The sequence below is a fragment of the Vulpes lagopus genome, chromosome 1 (assembly GCF_018345385.1).
Source record: "Vulpes lagopus strain Blue_001 chromosome 1, ASM1834538v1, whole genome shotgun sequence".
Classification (NCBI taxonomy): Eukaryota; Metazoa; Chordata; class Mammalia; order Carnivora; family Canidae; genus Vulpes; species Vulpes lagopus.
Window position 1 is genome coordinate 157,148,175 of NC_054824.1, and position 15,001 is coordinate 157,163,175.

The 15,001-nt window shown below is 38.6% G+C and overlaps 1 protein-coding gene across 1 annotated transcript in view; it reads right to left on the bottom strand.

Moving 5' to 3' along the window:
* Positions 1 to 4,445: 4,445 nt before the first annotated feature.
* The window catches only part of F5 (coagulation factor V), a 71,002-nt gene continuing 60,446 nt past the window's right edge, over positions 4,446 to 15,001 (bottom strand). Inside the window, 6 exon segments of the mRNA XM_041752793.1 lie at positions 4,446 to 4,964; positions 6,687 to 6,869; positions 9,656 to 9,807; positions 11,553 to 11,697; positions 14,132 to 14,287; positions 14,706 to 14,809. Coding sequence (XP_041608727.1) covers positions 4,818 to 4,964; positions 6,687 to 6,869; positions 9,656 to 9,807; positions 11,553 to 11,697; positions 14,132 to 14,287; positions 14,706 to 14,809 — 887 coding nt within the window. The 3' untranslated portion in view covers positions 4,446 to 4,817.

Sequence of the window (15,001 nt, forward strand, 5' to 3'; positions counted from 1 at the left end):
ACAGGAATACAGTATTAGAAAGCAAATGTCTTGGATTGACCAAGATGATAAAATAGTGGCTTATGACTTTCCACCCTCCCACAGATTTGCCAAATATACAGCTACACATGGATCATTACCCTCCGAAAGAAATCTAAAAACCAACTGAGTAACTCCTCCACATCAGCTTACTGAGAAAACACTCACATCAAAATGAGTAGGAAATACTGAGACACACACTATAAGCCTCACCCCTGGCATGGTGCCTGACAATTGGGAGGGGACTCCCAACTCCCAGCATTTCCCTGCGAGTGGAGGGTTTGGACCACACACATAGTGCTCCACTTTTAAGGGTACTATTTGAAGGATAGGTCCCCAAATATCCTAGCTCAGAGAGCCAACAGGGTTTGGCATTCATAAGTCCCATAGGACCATAACAAACAAAGAAGCAGCTGTTAAACAGGCACATGAACACTCCTCCCACCTATTCCCCATGGCTCAGTGCAGATGGAGCAGGCAAAGGTGCCCATCTCCCAGTTTTTCCCTGGAAGAGAGTTTGAGTGCAGAATTTCCCAGCTGCTGCCTGAGGGTCTGGCTTCTAATCAGTTTGCATCTGGGTACTGACTGGGATCCTCCTAGGAGACCTAAAAAGCTGGTGGGCACTTGTCCCATATTCTCCCTCTAACTCACTTCAATAATAAAAAACAAACCAAGTTGCAACCTTTTCCCTGGAAAGAAACTGTCCACACATAAGGTGCTCCAAATTTTGTAGTTGCCACTCAAGGAACAGGTTCTCAAGTCACCTAACTAATAGTTACCAGGGCTTGGCATTTACAAATCTCATAGGGTCATATTAAACAACAACAACACAACAACAACAACAACAACAACAACAGAAAGTACTTTTTAAATGGGCACACAAGCACTTTTGCAGCTCTCACTTCCCCAGCTCAGCACAGAAGGAAGAGGCAAACATTCACCTCCCAGTTTCTCCCTAGAAGGCACTTGATTGTGTACCTTCCTAGCTACTGTCTGAGGTTCTGGCTTCTAGTTAGACTGCATATGGGAGCAGGCTGGGATCCTCTCAGGACCTGAAAGAGCTGGTGGGCATGTCTCCTAACATCTCCCCCCAACTTGTGCAGCAGTAAAACCAAGTCTCCAGTTTCTCCCTGGAAGGAGCATGTCCACACATCTAGCACCCCAAATGTTACAGCTGCCACATAAGGGACTGGCTCCCAAATCATCCAGCTCTGGGTGCTGACAGGGCTCAGCATTAACAGGTCATCTAGGATTACACAATACCAAGAGATGGCTCTATATGGGTGTGCAAGCACCTGTAGCAACTATTCTCTCTGGTTCAGGAAAGAGCAAACAAAACCACTCAGTTCCCAGTTTCTCCCTGATCGGGACAAGACTGTACATCTAATATCCTGACTTTCCCAGACATTGCCTGAAGGTCAGCCTTCCAGTTAGCTTGCATTGGTGAGATGATGGGGCAGACAATTAGTTTTCATGAAACTGTGAACAGGCATGTGGGCACTTCTCACATCTATGGGACAATAATGGGTCTTGGGAGATCTCAATCTACTGTGACCCATAAGGACAAAGACAGCAGAATGGACAATCACAAAGATTTGAGAAGTAACTAGGACCTCAGGCAAGTCTGATTGATGTGGCTCAAGTCTAGTCAGTCAAGACTGGGAGAGATGGCTGTTTCATCTAATGCATAGAAAACAATGCAAAGAGCCGAAGAAAATGAAGAAACAGGGAAATGTGTTCCAAACAAAAAGCAAGATAAATTTTTAGAGACCAACCTTAATGAGGTAGAGATAAGTGATTTATCTGACTGAGAGTTCAAGATAATGGTTATAAAGATGCTCACCCAAATCAGGAGAGCAATAAGGGAACAAAGTGAGAATTTCAACAGTGAGATGGAAAATATTAAAAAGTACCAAATGGAAATCATAGAGCTAAAGAATACAATAACTTAAGTAAAGAATTCAATAGAGGGGTTCAACAACAGACTAGATCAAGTGGAAGAAATGATCAGTGAACTCAAAGTCAGAACAGTGAAAATCATCCAATGAGAGAAGAAAAAAAAGAAAAGAAAAGAAAAGAAAAGAAAGAAAGAATGAAGATAGCTAAGGTACTCATAGCACACTATCAAGTGGACCAATATACGCATTATAGATATCTGAGAAGCAGAAGAGAGAGAGAAAGGGACAGGAAACTGACTCAAAGAGACAATGGCTGAAGACTTCCTAAACCTGAGGAGAGAAAGAGGCACCCAGATGAAGGAAGCTGAAGTATTACCAAAGAAGATGAATCCAAAAGGGACCCACAACAAGACATACTATAATTGTATTGTCAAGTGTTAAAGAAAATAAAGAGAGAATCTTAAAATCAGCAACATAGAAGTGACTTGTTATGTATGAGGGAACCCCCATACGACTATCACCAGATTGTTCAGCAGAACCTTGTAGGCCAGAACAGGGTGGGATGATATATTCAGAGTGCTAAAAAACAAAAAACAAAACAGCTACCCAGCATAGATATGCTTCAAAATTGAAGGAGAGAGGGATACCTGGGTGGCTCAGCAGTTGAGTGTCTGCCTTTAACTCAGGGCATGATCCCGGGGTCTGGGATTGAGTACCATGTCAGGCTCCTACAGAAAGCCTGCTTCTCCTTCTGTCCATGTCTCTGACTTTCTCTCTCTGTCTCTCATGAATAAATAAATAAAATTGTTAAAAATATTGATGGAGAGAGAAAGATTTTGATGGACTTAAATAAGATCCAACTACATACCTGAAAGAGAGTAACTTCAGTGTTGAGGACACATACGCACTAGAAGGGAAGAGATTACATTTTTTTTCCATGCAAATAAAAAGGGAGCAGTTGTAGTTATAACAGACTAATTAAACATTAAGTCTAAAATGATAGGAAAAATAAGATCAGGATATAAAGGAGTGAATGGTGGTTACCAGGGGAAGAAATGGGGAGAAGCTGGTAAAAGGGTACAAATTTTCAGTTATAGGGTAAATAAGTCCTAAGGATTTAATATACTGTATGGGGACTATAATTGGTGATACTGTACTGTGTATTTGAAATTTGCTAAGATAGTAGGTCTTAAGCATTCTGACCAAAATAAAACAAAAAGGTAACTGTGAGGTGATGATGTGTTAATTAACTTGACAATGGGAATCAGCAAGTTGTACACTTAAATATATTATAATTCTATTTGTCAAATGTATTTCAAAAAAAGTGGGAAAACTAATAGAAAGTTAATGTTTTGTGGTGCTGGGCCCAGCCCACTCACAGATGCAATAGGTAACTCTGATAGTCTCTAAAGATGCTTCCAAAGAATTATACTCCTTGGGCTGCACCTGTGACTTGTGTTAACCAATAAGATATCACAGAGTGAGGTTGTGCCAGTTCTGGGCCTCCCTTTTGAAAGCAGCCTCTGCTTCCTAATTCATGACCACTTGCTTTGAGGAGCCTGAGCCACCTTACACGAAGCTCAGTTCCCCTGTTGGAGACATCAAGCAATAGACCACTTGAAAGCCAGACATGTAATGAGGAGAGGACTGGAAGCCACATGGAGAGTGAGAACCAGCTGTTTCAACGTCCAGTTGAGCCTTCTGATGACTCTGGCTACAGCCATATCTGACTATAACCTCACTAGGGACCCCAAATGAAGTCAGCCTTCAAACCACCCAGCAGAGCCCAGTCATCCCACAGAATCCTGAGAGAAAATAAAGTTGTTGCTTTGAACATTAAGATTGGAAGTGGTTTGCTCCACAGGAAGATAGCCTCACCAGTGACCGTCTATCCCATGTGACTTCAAGGAGGTCAGAAAGCTCCCCAGTCTCACACTGTCTATTAGGACCATTGTATGCCAATTTCGCAGGGGAGGGAGTGAGGAAAGGGGAAGTTGCCAAAGAAGGGAGAGAAGGCAGAGGTTGGAGCCATGCAGAGAAGAGAGCCTCAGCTGCTTGCCAGTCCCAGCACCAACACTTGCCTTTGGGCCAATGGTTGCAATGCTGTTTCTTAGGTTTTAGCTTTCCCTTAGGTGAACTTTGTTTTGAAACAGTCTACCATTGTAGTGACAGCTAGAATGAAGCCAAGGTTACGTGTTCATTTCTCCCATGGTTATTTGGGTTGTGTTCCTCCTCTAAAGATCCCTCACTGAATATCAATAGGTGGGTTAGTTCCAAGGAAGACCAGGCCAGATTCACAGGGTGGGACGACTGAAAACATGCTTATTGGTATCTTTACTCACAGAGGGCCAGAAAATTCACTGTCATGTAGTTAAGACAGGATGTTTTAAGCACTTATTATTTCACATTGTATGATTTTTTTTTCTCTCCATGTCAAGAAAAATCAACCATTTAAAACCTTGTTTCCTTTACTCTTAAATCATTGTTTTTTAAAGGTGGGAGTGAAAGTTATCCAGGTCTATAAATGTCTTTTCAAAAAAGTAATATCTCTTTTTATTAGTGTATGCAGAGTTTTAAAAGAACTATAATGAAGCATGGTAACTACACAAATATCACTTTACATAGCATTTTTAATCATTGTGAAAGACAAGCCATTTGCTCATTGGTTCTTGATATTTTCCCATTTATATTCAGATTAATGAAGAACTAATAGCCATCATCTGGCTGAATTGTAGCGAGGAGTTTACATTGTGAAAGTCTCATATATAAAATTTTATTCTCTAATAGAAAAAAGGGAAATAGTAAAAATTATTAATATTTAAAATAGTTATAAAATACATTTCCCTCTCTAAATGGCTTGGTAACTTTAAGAGTCTTTCCTATGTCTTTGAATATTCAATTCTAGTAAATATCACAGCCAAAAAGTTCCAAGCGAAGTGCAATACTTTGATTCCATGTTTTAGGAATGATGCGGATAAACCTGGAAATAATTGGTGGGTTGAAAAAGTTCTTCACGTGTCCTTTCACATTATTATTTCCTTCGAAAATCTGAAAGCAAAATATGAGAAGATCTTTAATTATGATGTAATGGGTATGAAAATCTTATTGATAATTTTTTTTTTGCAATTTTAGTTCAAGCTGAGGACATCAATGAACACATACGTTATCAAAGATGATCTTTGGTCAATTATGAAATCACATGCCTAGCAGACCTCTTTAGGGATTCCACCCCACTGGCTGGAAAAATAGAGACATTTGACATCTGACATGGTGCTGTGGAGCAGTTATGAAACCATCTCTGCCCATAGCTCCTTGGTAGCTGTGTGACTTTGGGCAGGTGACATATATTCTCCGATTCTCCATTTCCTCACCAGAAAAATGGAGATAACAAAAGTTTACCTCACAGGAGTCATCCTTAAGATTTTTCAAAAAGTATGTAAATATATGACAGATGCATAGTAAGTGCCAGACAGTGGTTAGTTGTCACCAACATTTAAAGTAAAATGCAACCATGTGTTTTTACTTATTCTTTTTTGGCAAATGCCTTCTATCCTCACTTGAACTGTGTTCCATGCCTTTTTTTCCTTTTAGCATTCCCAGCAGGTTCCCCAACATTTACACACAGCAGAAGCTAAGTCACTATTTGTTTATGACAACGATGCTTACCCAGCTATAGAGACACTTTAGTACAGCGACAGATAAAACCAGCCAAACCAACCAACCGACCAACCAACCAATCAACAGACTAAACAAACATCTCAGGAACTTAAAAAGAGAGAGAAGTTCAAATTCATTCACCAAGATAAGTTCTGAGTCCAGGATGAGCATCCAGTAAAGGTTTATCCCCTTCTGTGTTGCCCCTCCTACTGGCTCCAGCCTGATTTCCCTTCCTGGAATTTTAGACTCACCACCTTAGATATGCCCCCAGGAGCATTTTAGAAACAAGGAATTAAGGACTATAATGGAATAGTTCGTCTTGCAAGAAATTAGTTTCTTCATCAGTGAGGATAACAACTGTCTCCTGCTTAATAATATGATACACAATGCTTCATGGCTGTGGGTATTTGATCAGTCAAGAATAACAAGTATACCCAAGGTAATGCTAATATGATGTTATTTCACAGTGGAGGGTTTTCTAGACCCATGTTATGGACTGCATGTTGGTGTCCCCCTCAAAATAATACATCGAAACCCTAATCTTCAGTGGGATAGTATTAGGAGGTAGAGCCTTTGGGAGGTAATTAGGATTAGAGTAGGTTGTGAGGGTGGGGGCCATCCTGATGGGATTAATACAAAAAGAGGAGAAGAGGTGGGATCTCTCTTCCTGCACCAAGGAAGGCCATGGGGGGACATAACCAAGGAGAGAGCCTTCATCAGGAACCCAACCATGCTGGCACCCTTCTCTTGGATTCCAGCCTTCAAAACTGTGAAAGAGAAGTGTTTGTGGCTTTCAACTATGATCATTTATTACAGCAGTGCAAGCCCACTGAGACAGCAGTTTACCATCTTTCTCAATCAGAGCTAATGATGGCTCATACCTCTCCCTGGTGTTTTGTTCTATTTCACAGGTGGCCCAGCCACTGCTGAAAGATAGTCTGCATGGTCTCTGTCCCCACACCAGCTACCTGCCAAGCTAGGGTTCGGACTTATTAGAGAGGAGATGCATGTCCGCGCATATTTGTCAAAGGCAAAGAGCTATTTGCAAATAGAGGTACTTCTCTCATAGCAGTTTGTGAATTGCTTTGTTGTTGCCAGGACAGCACCCTATACCTTGTCCACCATGGAGGATTTCTGCCTGTAAGGCTTCCATTCCATTCCCTGGTCACTGTAGTGGATGGTGTAGCTTTTCACATACATTTCGGAGGACAGAGACTTGCAACCCTGTGTTACAATTGCAGTTATTTTCTTGATTTTGAGCAGATCAATTTGTAACCACTGTTTGTTGTTGTTTGCCTGTAAAAATGATGAAGACACATGAATAAGGCAGATATTAAATCCTTTGATTTTTTAGACCAAGGTATCAGAAATGTGCAGTGCTCAAAAGCATTTTTCTCTCATCCCTTATGATTTTCTATCTCCTAAAGGACTTCCCTGTTCCCTCTTGTTTGTTGTTGCAGGCATATATAAACTTTTACTAGAGTATTTCATATCTTATACAATAATGGTTTATTTGTTTGTATCCCTTACTCTTTGAAGGCAGGGATCTATTGTGTTTCAATGTATAGCACACAGTTGGTATTCAGTGAATATTGCTGAATGAATAAATGAATGAATCTTGAGAAAAAGTTAGATTGCTAAATCATCTGTAAATATTATTTTCTTAAACAGATTTGTTTAAATGCCATGATGATATTTCTGATGGGTTATCTGGGAAAGGATTGAATAGTATCCTCTGTAACTTATTTTAGAAAAGTCTCACTTTTCTTTCCATCACTTCTGTCAACTAGGAGGAATAGTCCAATTTCTTCTTTTCTGATATTTCAAATAAATGTAATATTTGAAATACCTGATAAAGCCATGCCTAGGACTTGATATGGCATGATAGATATCCTGTCTCTGGCCTAACAAAATGCCTAATCACATGTTTGCTGACACATACTTGGAGAAAGAGGATCAGAAGGACTGAGTTTTAGAGTAATCAGAGACAATTTTTCACCTTTGGAGGATACATCATGCCCCATAGTCTCATTCAGTTCTATATGAAATAGTGAATATTGATGTATTTCTTTAACATCACTTATGTGTACAAGTATGTATGTGTATATGTTTATACACAGATATATGTATATATTCATATATTGTATGCATTTTTAAAGCAACTTGATTGAATTAAAATTATTGTATTAATTTTTTTTGTTAATTTTGTAACATTCTGTAGTGACATTTGGTGATTTCTTAGTGTATCACCAGGCTGAATAGTAACCAATACAGGTTGTACTAGAGATACAGAGGCAGATATCTAGAGGGTTTTTGAAGGTATAAAAAATTTTCATAGACATAAAAGAGGTAGAGACACCTCAGTTTGTATGTGTGCCTGCATAGTGTCTAGCCTCTCTAAAGAGACCCTATAAAGACATCTAATATTAATAGAAGATTAAGTGAAACGGTTATGATTTAGAATTCCAGATTTGAAATAATGGCATTAAAAATTAGAATTAGTATTTCATCTTTGAAGCCATTATTATATCACAAAGACTAAAAGCGGATTACATACAGAACAAAGTTTTCCAAAAAGCTGTAAAATACAAGGTAGGGTGACAAAGTTATTCCATTAATAGATCTAAAGGGTTTTCTGGGGGAAAAAATGGATGAGATCCTTTCTCCTTAACTTTTTCTTTTATTTTTTATTATTTTATTTATGCAATGATATAAATGCAATGCAATATAACATTATTACTTTTATTATTTTAACTTCTTTAGGTCTCTTTTACCACTCTGCAAAATTGCAAAATGAGGTGTTTGCATGGCTTCAAATGGTGGGAGGGCCAATGACCTGTTTATCGGGAATATAGGCTTCCTGATTCTCCCACCAAACTAAGCTAAAATGATTTAATCTCTTTTGTGTTTAAATTTAAAAGGGAAAGACTAGACTGGATACTTTGTAAACCCCTTGCCGTTCTTACATTCTGTGGAGTCTGTGATGGACCAGAAATTAGTTTTGAGACACAAATGTCAGTTCCCAAGACTACCCGTATGGGGCCCATCCAAGTTCTTTTGTTTTCTCCACTACCACCACAACTCTCTTTCCATTACTGGCAGCTTAACATAAATATAGGTCCTGGGATTCTATGGAGTCCAGGGAACTAGAATGTAGGTATCTTAAGGGAGGGACATCAGAGGATAGAAAATAAGGAAGGGTTAAGTTGATTGATAGAATCATTCTGATTTTCGATGCCATTGAGATTTTTCAAGTCAGTTGAAGAGTGAAATGAAAATGAGTAAACTATTAGCCATTAGCCTAAAAGTAAGTCACTGGAATTATTCAATGGGCTAATATTAGGGACAATATAATTCTCTGGAAGATGCTTATTAAACTTGGGCCACTGATTTACAACCCTGGTTTTGCAGCATTTTGCCATGCCTCCAACTGTCTAAAGGAAAGTCACAAAGTTCTCAAAAAAAAAATGGGAACAAAGAAATCTAAATAGCACTATTAAGAAAATGAAAAGTATTGCTAAATTTGAAAAAAGAAAGTGTTGCAATCTAAATCAATTATCACTAACATGAGTTGTTTTAATTAGGAGTTGGCAAACTACAGCCCAATGGCCATATTGGGCTCCCTGCCTATTTCTGTAAATGAAGTTTTATTAGAACATGGCCATGTTCATTTATTTATTGTTTATAGCTGTTTTCCTGCTACAATGGCAGAGTTGAGTAGTTATGACTGAGAACGTATGGCTCACAGAGTCCAAAATATTTATTATCTGGTCCTTTGCGGAAAAATTTTCCCACCCTTGATCTAAATCAAAACTAGACCAAGAAACTCAGAAATGATTTAAAAAAAAAGAAAGAAAGAAAGAAAGAAAGAAAGAAAGAAAGAAAGAAAGAAACCTCTCTGAGCCAAAATCAGAGTTAAAGTTATCAAGTCAACAGATATTCTAGATTCTCAGACATAGGATCATAATCTGCAGAAACAGAAGATTATATTCTGATTTCCCAGGATCCCCATGTTCTCTTTAGTGAGGGCGTTTGTTTTCTTCTGGAAGACTGAGTGAACTCCATTCATAGGCATATTTTACCTTGGCTTGCCAGGCATTCACACGACCCTGGGCATTAAGACGGGCACGGAAGGGTTCCCAGTAATCTCCCCACCAAGATTTTTTAAATGAGGAGGCTGTGATTTGCTTGTTTTCTATCTTTCCACTTTCCATGCCCAGTGGCGTGGAGCATCCTGTCAAAAGAAAAATAATGTGATTAATTATGCCCCACCAGTATTCCTTGCATGGTATTTTGTACTTGCAGAGGAGACAAGAAATAATATCTCTACTAACAATAAAAACAACCATTGCCAACAATGGATAGTTATTGCCCACATGTCAAATACTATTTTTAGGCTCTACATGTATTACTTGATGCTCCTAATTACCTCCATTTTACAAATAGGAAAACAAAAAAAAAGCACAGCAAGAAAAAGGAACTTGCCTGAAGTAACACTACTAGAGGAATCAGAAACTAAATTGGAGCCCAGGAAGTCTGATACCCAAACACCATGTTCTAAATATTTAAACTCATTTTCTTCCTTCAGAGAGCTATGGAAGCTTCTGTCTTTTCTTTGAGGTAGAAAATATTCCTACACTGTCTATGTATATAATAGTATATTCTATTTCTCTGTCTTAAAAAAGCTATAAAGAAGAAGATACAGTGGACCCTTGGTCATCACGTTCGACAGTTTATTTTAAACTCTTTGAGGATTCCTGTTATGCACCATTGGGAATTTTGCCAATGTGTGCACTTCAATGTTAGTCCTCAGGCTGTCTGTGAACATGAGAAACATAGTGAGTGAGTGCTGACTGCCCATCATCATCATCACCTCTGTGATGCTTTGTTCTTGTTGGTAAGTCATGCAGACATTTTCTTGAAGTGATATCTTTCTTTATGAAAAAAAAAAAGATTAAAAAAAACCCCTACTGCTAATAGTGATTATATCAAGAAAATTAGGGTTTTTTTTTTAAAGCAATGCTTCTTGAATAGAAAATGTTTTGAATAGATTAATAGTGTTGATTATCACATTTTAGAGCAGTTTAAATCTCTGATCTGAGTAAACTACCATTTACATCATATACCATATGGAAAGAAAAAAACAGTGACCCTTAAAAATCTTTGTTTTATATAGTAGAATTTTAGTATGGTCATTTATGATTACCTGGATTTATTTATACCACAGGTCACATTATATCCCCTGAAAAATACCAGCTTACATAGAAAAAGCCTGACTACCTAAATAGGGAGCCAAATGGAATGCAGAGTTTAATCAGTTTCAGGAAGTTTGGGGGTGCATGGGTGGCTCAGTCAGTTAAGGCTCCAACTCCTGATTTTGGCTCAGGGTTGTGAGATCAAGCCCTGCCTCAAGCTCCACACTGAACAGGGAGTCTGCCTGAGATTCTCTCTCTCCTTCTCCTTCTGCCCCTCCCCACCAGCACATACACACATACTCTCTCTCTCTCTCGAATGAATAAATCAATCTTAAAAAAATGATGCAAGAAGTTGGTAAGCACTTTAGATTTTTAAAGCATTCATTGAACATCTAATATATGACAGTAATGTTGCTAGATACTTTCATTACATTAAAGTCTGAGTGACCTGTGGACTTCGGAAGAGTCAGGCCTAGTCTGAAGCTTAGTTCTTATTGAAATAGCCTGATGGAAGTTATTCTAAGCTAGGGCTTTTCCTTGGAGGGTCAGGGCACTGTCCCTGCCATCCTGGTACTGTTAAGAGATGGTACCTACCCTCTGGCTGCTAGAACCAGTCTTGATCTAGGTCACAATGAGAGTTTACCCGAGCAGAAACTGTTTCACCAAGGTTTTTACCAGGCACCTCTGTGATTGAAGAGAACTAAAAATTCTACACGTTCTTCATATCTACTAAAGCTGGATTCTCTGAGAGGCATTCAAGACATAATACATCTTAGTTCCTTACCGTTAACCTCACAACCTTGCAGCTCCAATCGAAGAGCAGGTCTATTATAGGATCTAGTTGGAGTGATCCTAATATATCTAGCCACAATAGGTGGGTCAAAATTATTCTCTTTTATTGTAGAGGCATCTGAATTGCCATCAAAATACTAGAGGAAAAAAAAGAAAGCTTAGTTATTAAACAATTATCTATAAAGTAATTTTATAATAAAATTTCAGTTTAACTTAATATTGTCATATTAAGTTTTCATGTGGCCTGAATTAAACCTTGGTCTTAAGAAATTGGAGATATTTTCAATTCAGGAAGATGGTGTACATATACTTTGCCTTGTATCTCCTGCTGAGTACAGCTACAACATAAGAAGCCTCTGAAAGGTGGAGAGAAGAAGGCAGACTGGCTAGCGTCCTTGGGACTCAAGGAACAACATGGTGGTGGGCTCCCCAGGTTTTATTTTTGTCTCATATATCCCAGACTGGGAAGTGAAGAAGCCAGCAACCAGGAAACACCAATGAGTACAGACAAAATAAAGTTCTGGTGAAAGCTTCCTTCCTCCAGTCACACAACCAGGAAAGACCAGTCTAGAAAGACAGAAAATTTTCAGACAATAATTGCTCTACTTCTAACTAAACATTATAGAAAACACTGTGGCTCTTCCTCCACCCAGAGCAGTAAAGGCCAAGTTGGAGAGCCTAGACTTCCATGCTCATAAAACTGTAACAAGACACCTCCAAACACTCACTGGGATTGCATCAGAGAAAGCCAAATAGGAACCCAGGATTTTCATCTCCGCCAGCTGCTAATAAGGCTCCTACCACTGTAGTACCAGTGAAGACTATCCCATTTCCACCCAACAGCAAAGAGGAGTGGTCCTCCCTCATTGGGGAAGCTGGACTTCGAAGTCTACCTGGCAGTGATGAGGTGTGCCCCTGCCCCTTTCCTCGCTGGACCAGTGTCAGAAAGATTCAGCTAAAACAGAAGAGAAGGGAAGCAAGACTGAAGACCAGAAAAATAATAGATAAAGGCAGTGAAACAGCTAGTTCTTTGAAAAGATTAAAAAAAATAAGGCAAAAAAATAAGGCAAATATCTAGCAAGAATGAGAAAGTAAAATGAGAAGAGATGCACATTACTAATATCAAATTCAATAGGCAATATCACCGTAGACTCTACAGACATCAAAAGCATAAAAGAATACTACAAACACCTCTATCCACATAAATTTAACAACTTAGAGGAAATGGATCAATTATTGTAAAGCACTATCTCAACTTATCCAATATGAAATAGATCATTTGAACAGCCAGTAACTAGTAAAGAAATTGAATTCATAATTTAAAAGATCCTGGGGCAGCCTGGGTGGCTCAGCGGTTTAGTGCTGCCTTCAGCCCAGGCCTTGATCCTGGAGACCCGGGATTGAGTCTCACATAAGGCTCCCTGCATGGAGCCTGCTTCTTCCTCTGCCTGTGTTTGCCTCTCTCTCTCTCTTCTTTCTCTGTCTCTCTCTCTCATGAATAAATAAATAATCTAAAAAAAAATATCCTGGAAAAGAAACCACTAGGCCCATGTAGTTTTACTGGTGAATTCTACAAATATTTAAAGAACACCAACTACCAACTCTAGAAAATCTTTCCCAAAAGACAGAAGAGCATGCTTCCCAAATCATTTTATGAAGCTAGTATTACTCTGATATCAAAACCAGAGAGTACAAAAAAATAAAACTATACACCAACATTCCTCATGAATATAAGTACTAACGTCTTTAAGCTATGAACTCTAACTGTAATCTGTGTTCTCTCCAAAACTGATTAGTAGGAAGTATAAGTTGAGATTTTCAGGATCTATTCTAAGGTATAGTGCAAATAATTTATTATTAGAGATAGCTAATAATACAGATACTAGAAAAATAGTCAATGATTTACAGGAAAAATGAAACAGATTTAAAGTTATCAGCATAATAATGGCAGACTGACTCCTTACATTCTGATAGTTCTCTTTGGAAAGGGGGTTATGAAGGAGTTTGGGACTGGTACACATGGGATATTGGGAATAATTCTGGCTGAGCCTCTGAAAGACCCAGAAAGGGATTGTCATTCCTAAGGCAGAGCAGAAAAAAAGTCTGAAAAGCACACTGCTTCCGAGCATAACTGGCATTAACATTGCTATTTCCTTCAAGTCCACTGAAATAAAGAATAAAATAAAATGTAAAAGTTAGTATAATCAAAACTCTTGGAGGCCAGTTTTTAGTGTGAGCTCCTTAAAAGCACAAGACCAGATATTCTACTCTGTCCTACACCATCTGCCAACCTGAGAAATCTGGGTATTTAGTTTGATCAAAAAGTGGGCTTTTTGTGGAGTTTTGGAGTCTCAGGTCAGACTTATCACTTTAACTTGTAATACCAGACCCTCATTTTGCCACTTTCTTGCATAAGGCCCGAAGAAAGACATTTGTATTTCTCCCATCCAGAAAGGTATTTTTTTTTCCAGAAAGCTATTTTTAAAAAAGACATAGTGATAGGCATAGTCATAGTAACCTAGTGACCCCAGGGTGTGTCTTGAGATTCAGAAAGAAACGAGGCACACAGACCATCACATTCTTTGTACTGTTGCCTTTGAAGATCTGCCAGTTTGTCCGGTCAGAGCTGTATGCCACATAGAACTCCATGGTGTAGTAGGACTTCAGATACTGTTTGGCACCTTGTGTCTGGATCCCTGTTAACACGACCTCCCTCTGCATGTCTATCTGCAATATAGCAAAGCCATTAAACAGAACTGTTCTTGTCAACAAGTCACACAATTAAGTCCCTCCTTAATTCTTTGTGTAACCAGCTTTCTTTAGAACCAAAAAGTCAGCACCAAAAAGTTCTTAGCAAACTAATAAAATGGCTAGATACAATCCGTAGTTGAGCACAGGGTACCTGGACTTAAATCCAGCTGTATGTGACTTTTGGCAGGTAATTAGTCCTCTGTGCCTTAGTTTTTGCATCTGTGAAAAAGATATCTAGGGTATTACTAGAACTAACCTCATATGGTTCATTTTGACTATGTAAAGTACTTAGGATAGTGCCTAGAACATTGCAAGAACAACAAAGAGAAATTATTAAATCACTGTCACTTTATTATAATGGTACTGTAAATATTGTCAGGTTTATAAAATATACCTGGATCCAAGGTTTAGAGTCAAGTTCTGTTGAAGGTTTTTCTGGGATCCAAGCATTATATGACCCACCATTATTTAATCTTGCTAATTTGGGCTCCCAATAACCTAAGTCCAAAACAGAAAAAAAAATATTTTGAATTAAAAAACAAAAACATATAACTAGCAATTTCCCAAGTAAGTTTAGTCCCAGTGGAAGACCAGATCTCTGCAGGAGCTTCTACTGAATTTAAGAGACCAGACAGCTGACATAGGCCTCAGCTACTAAGTCAGTTCATGGTGATGAAATCTTCAGGTCTG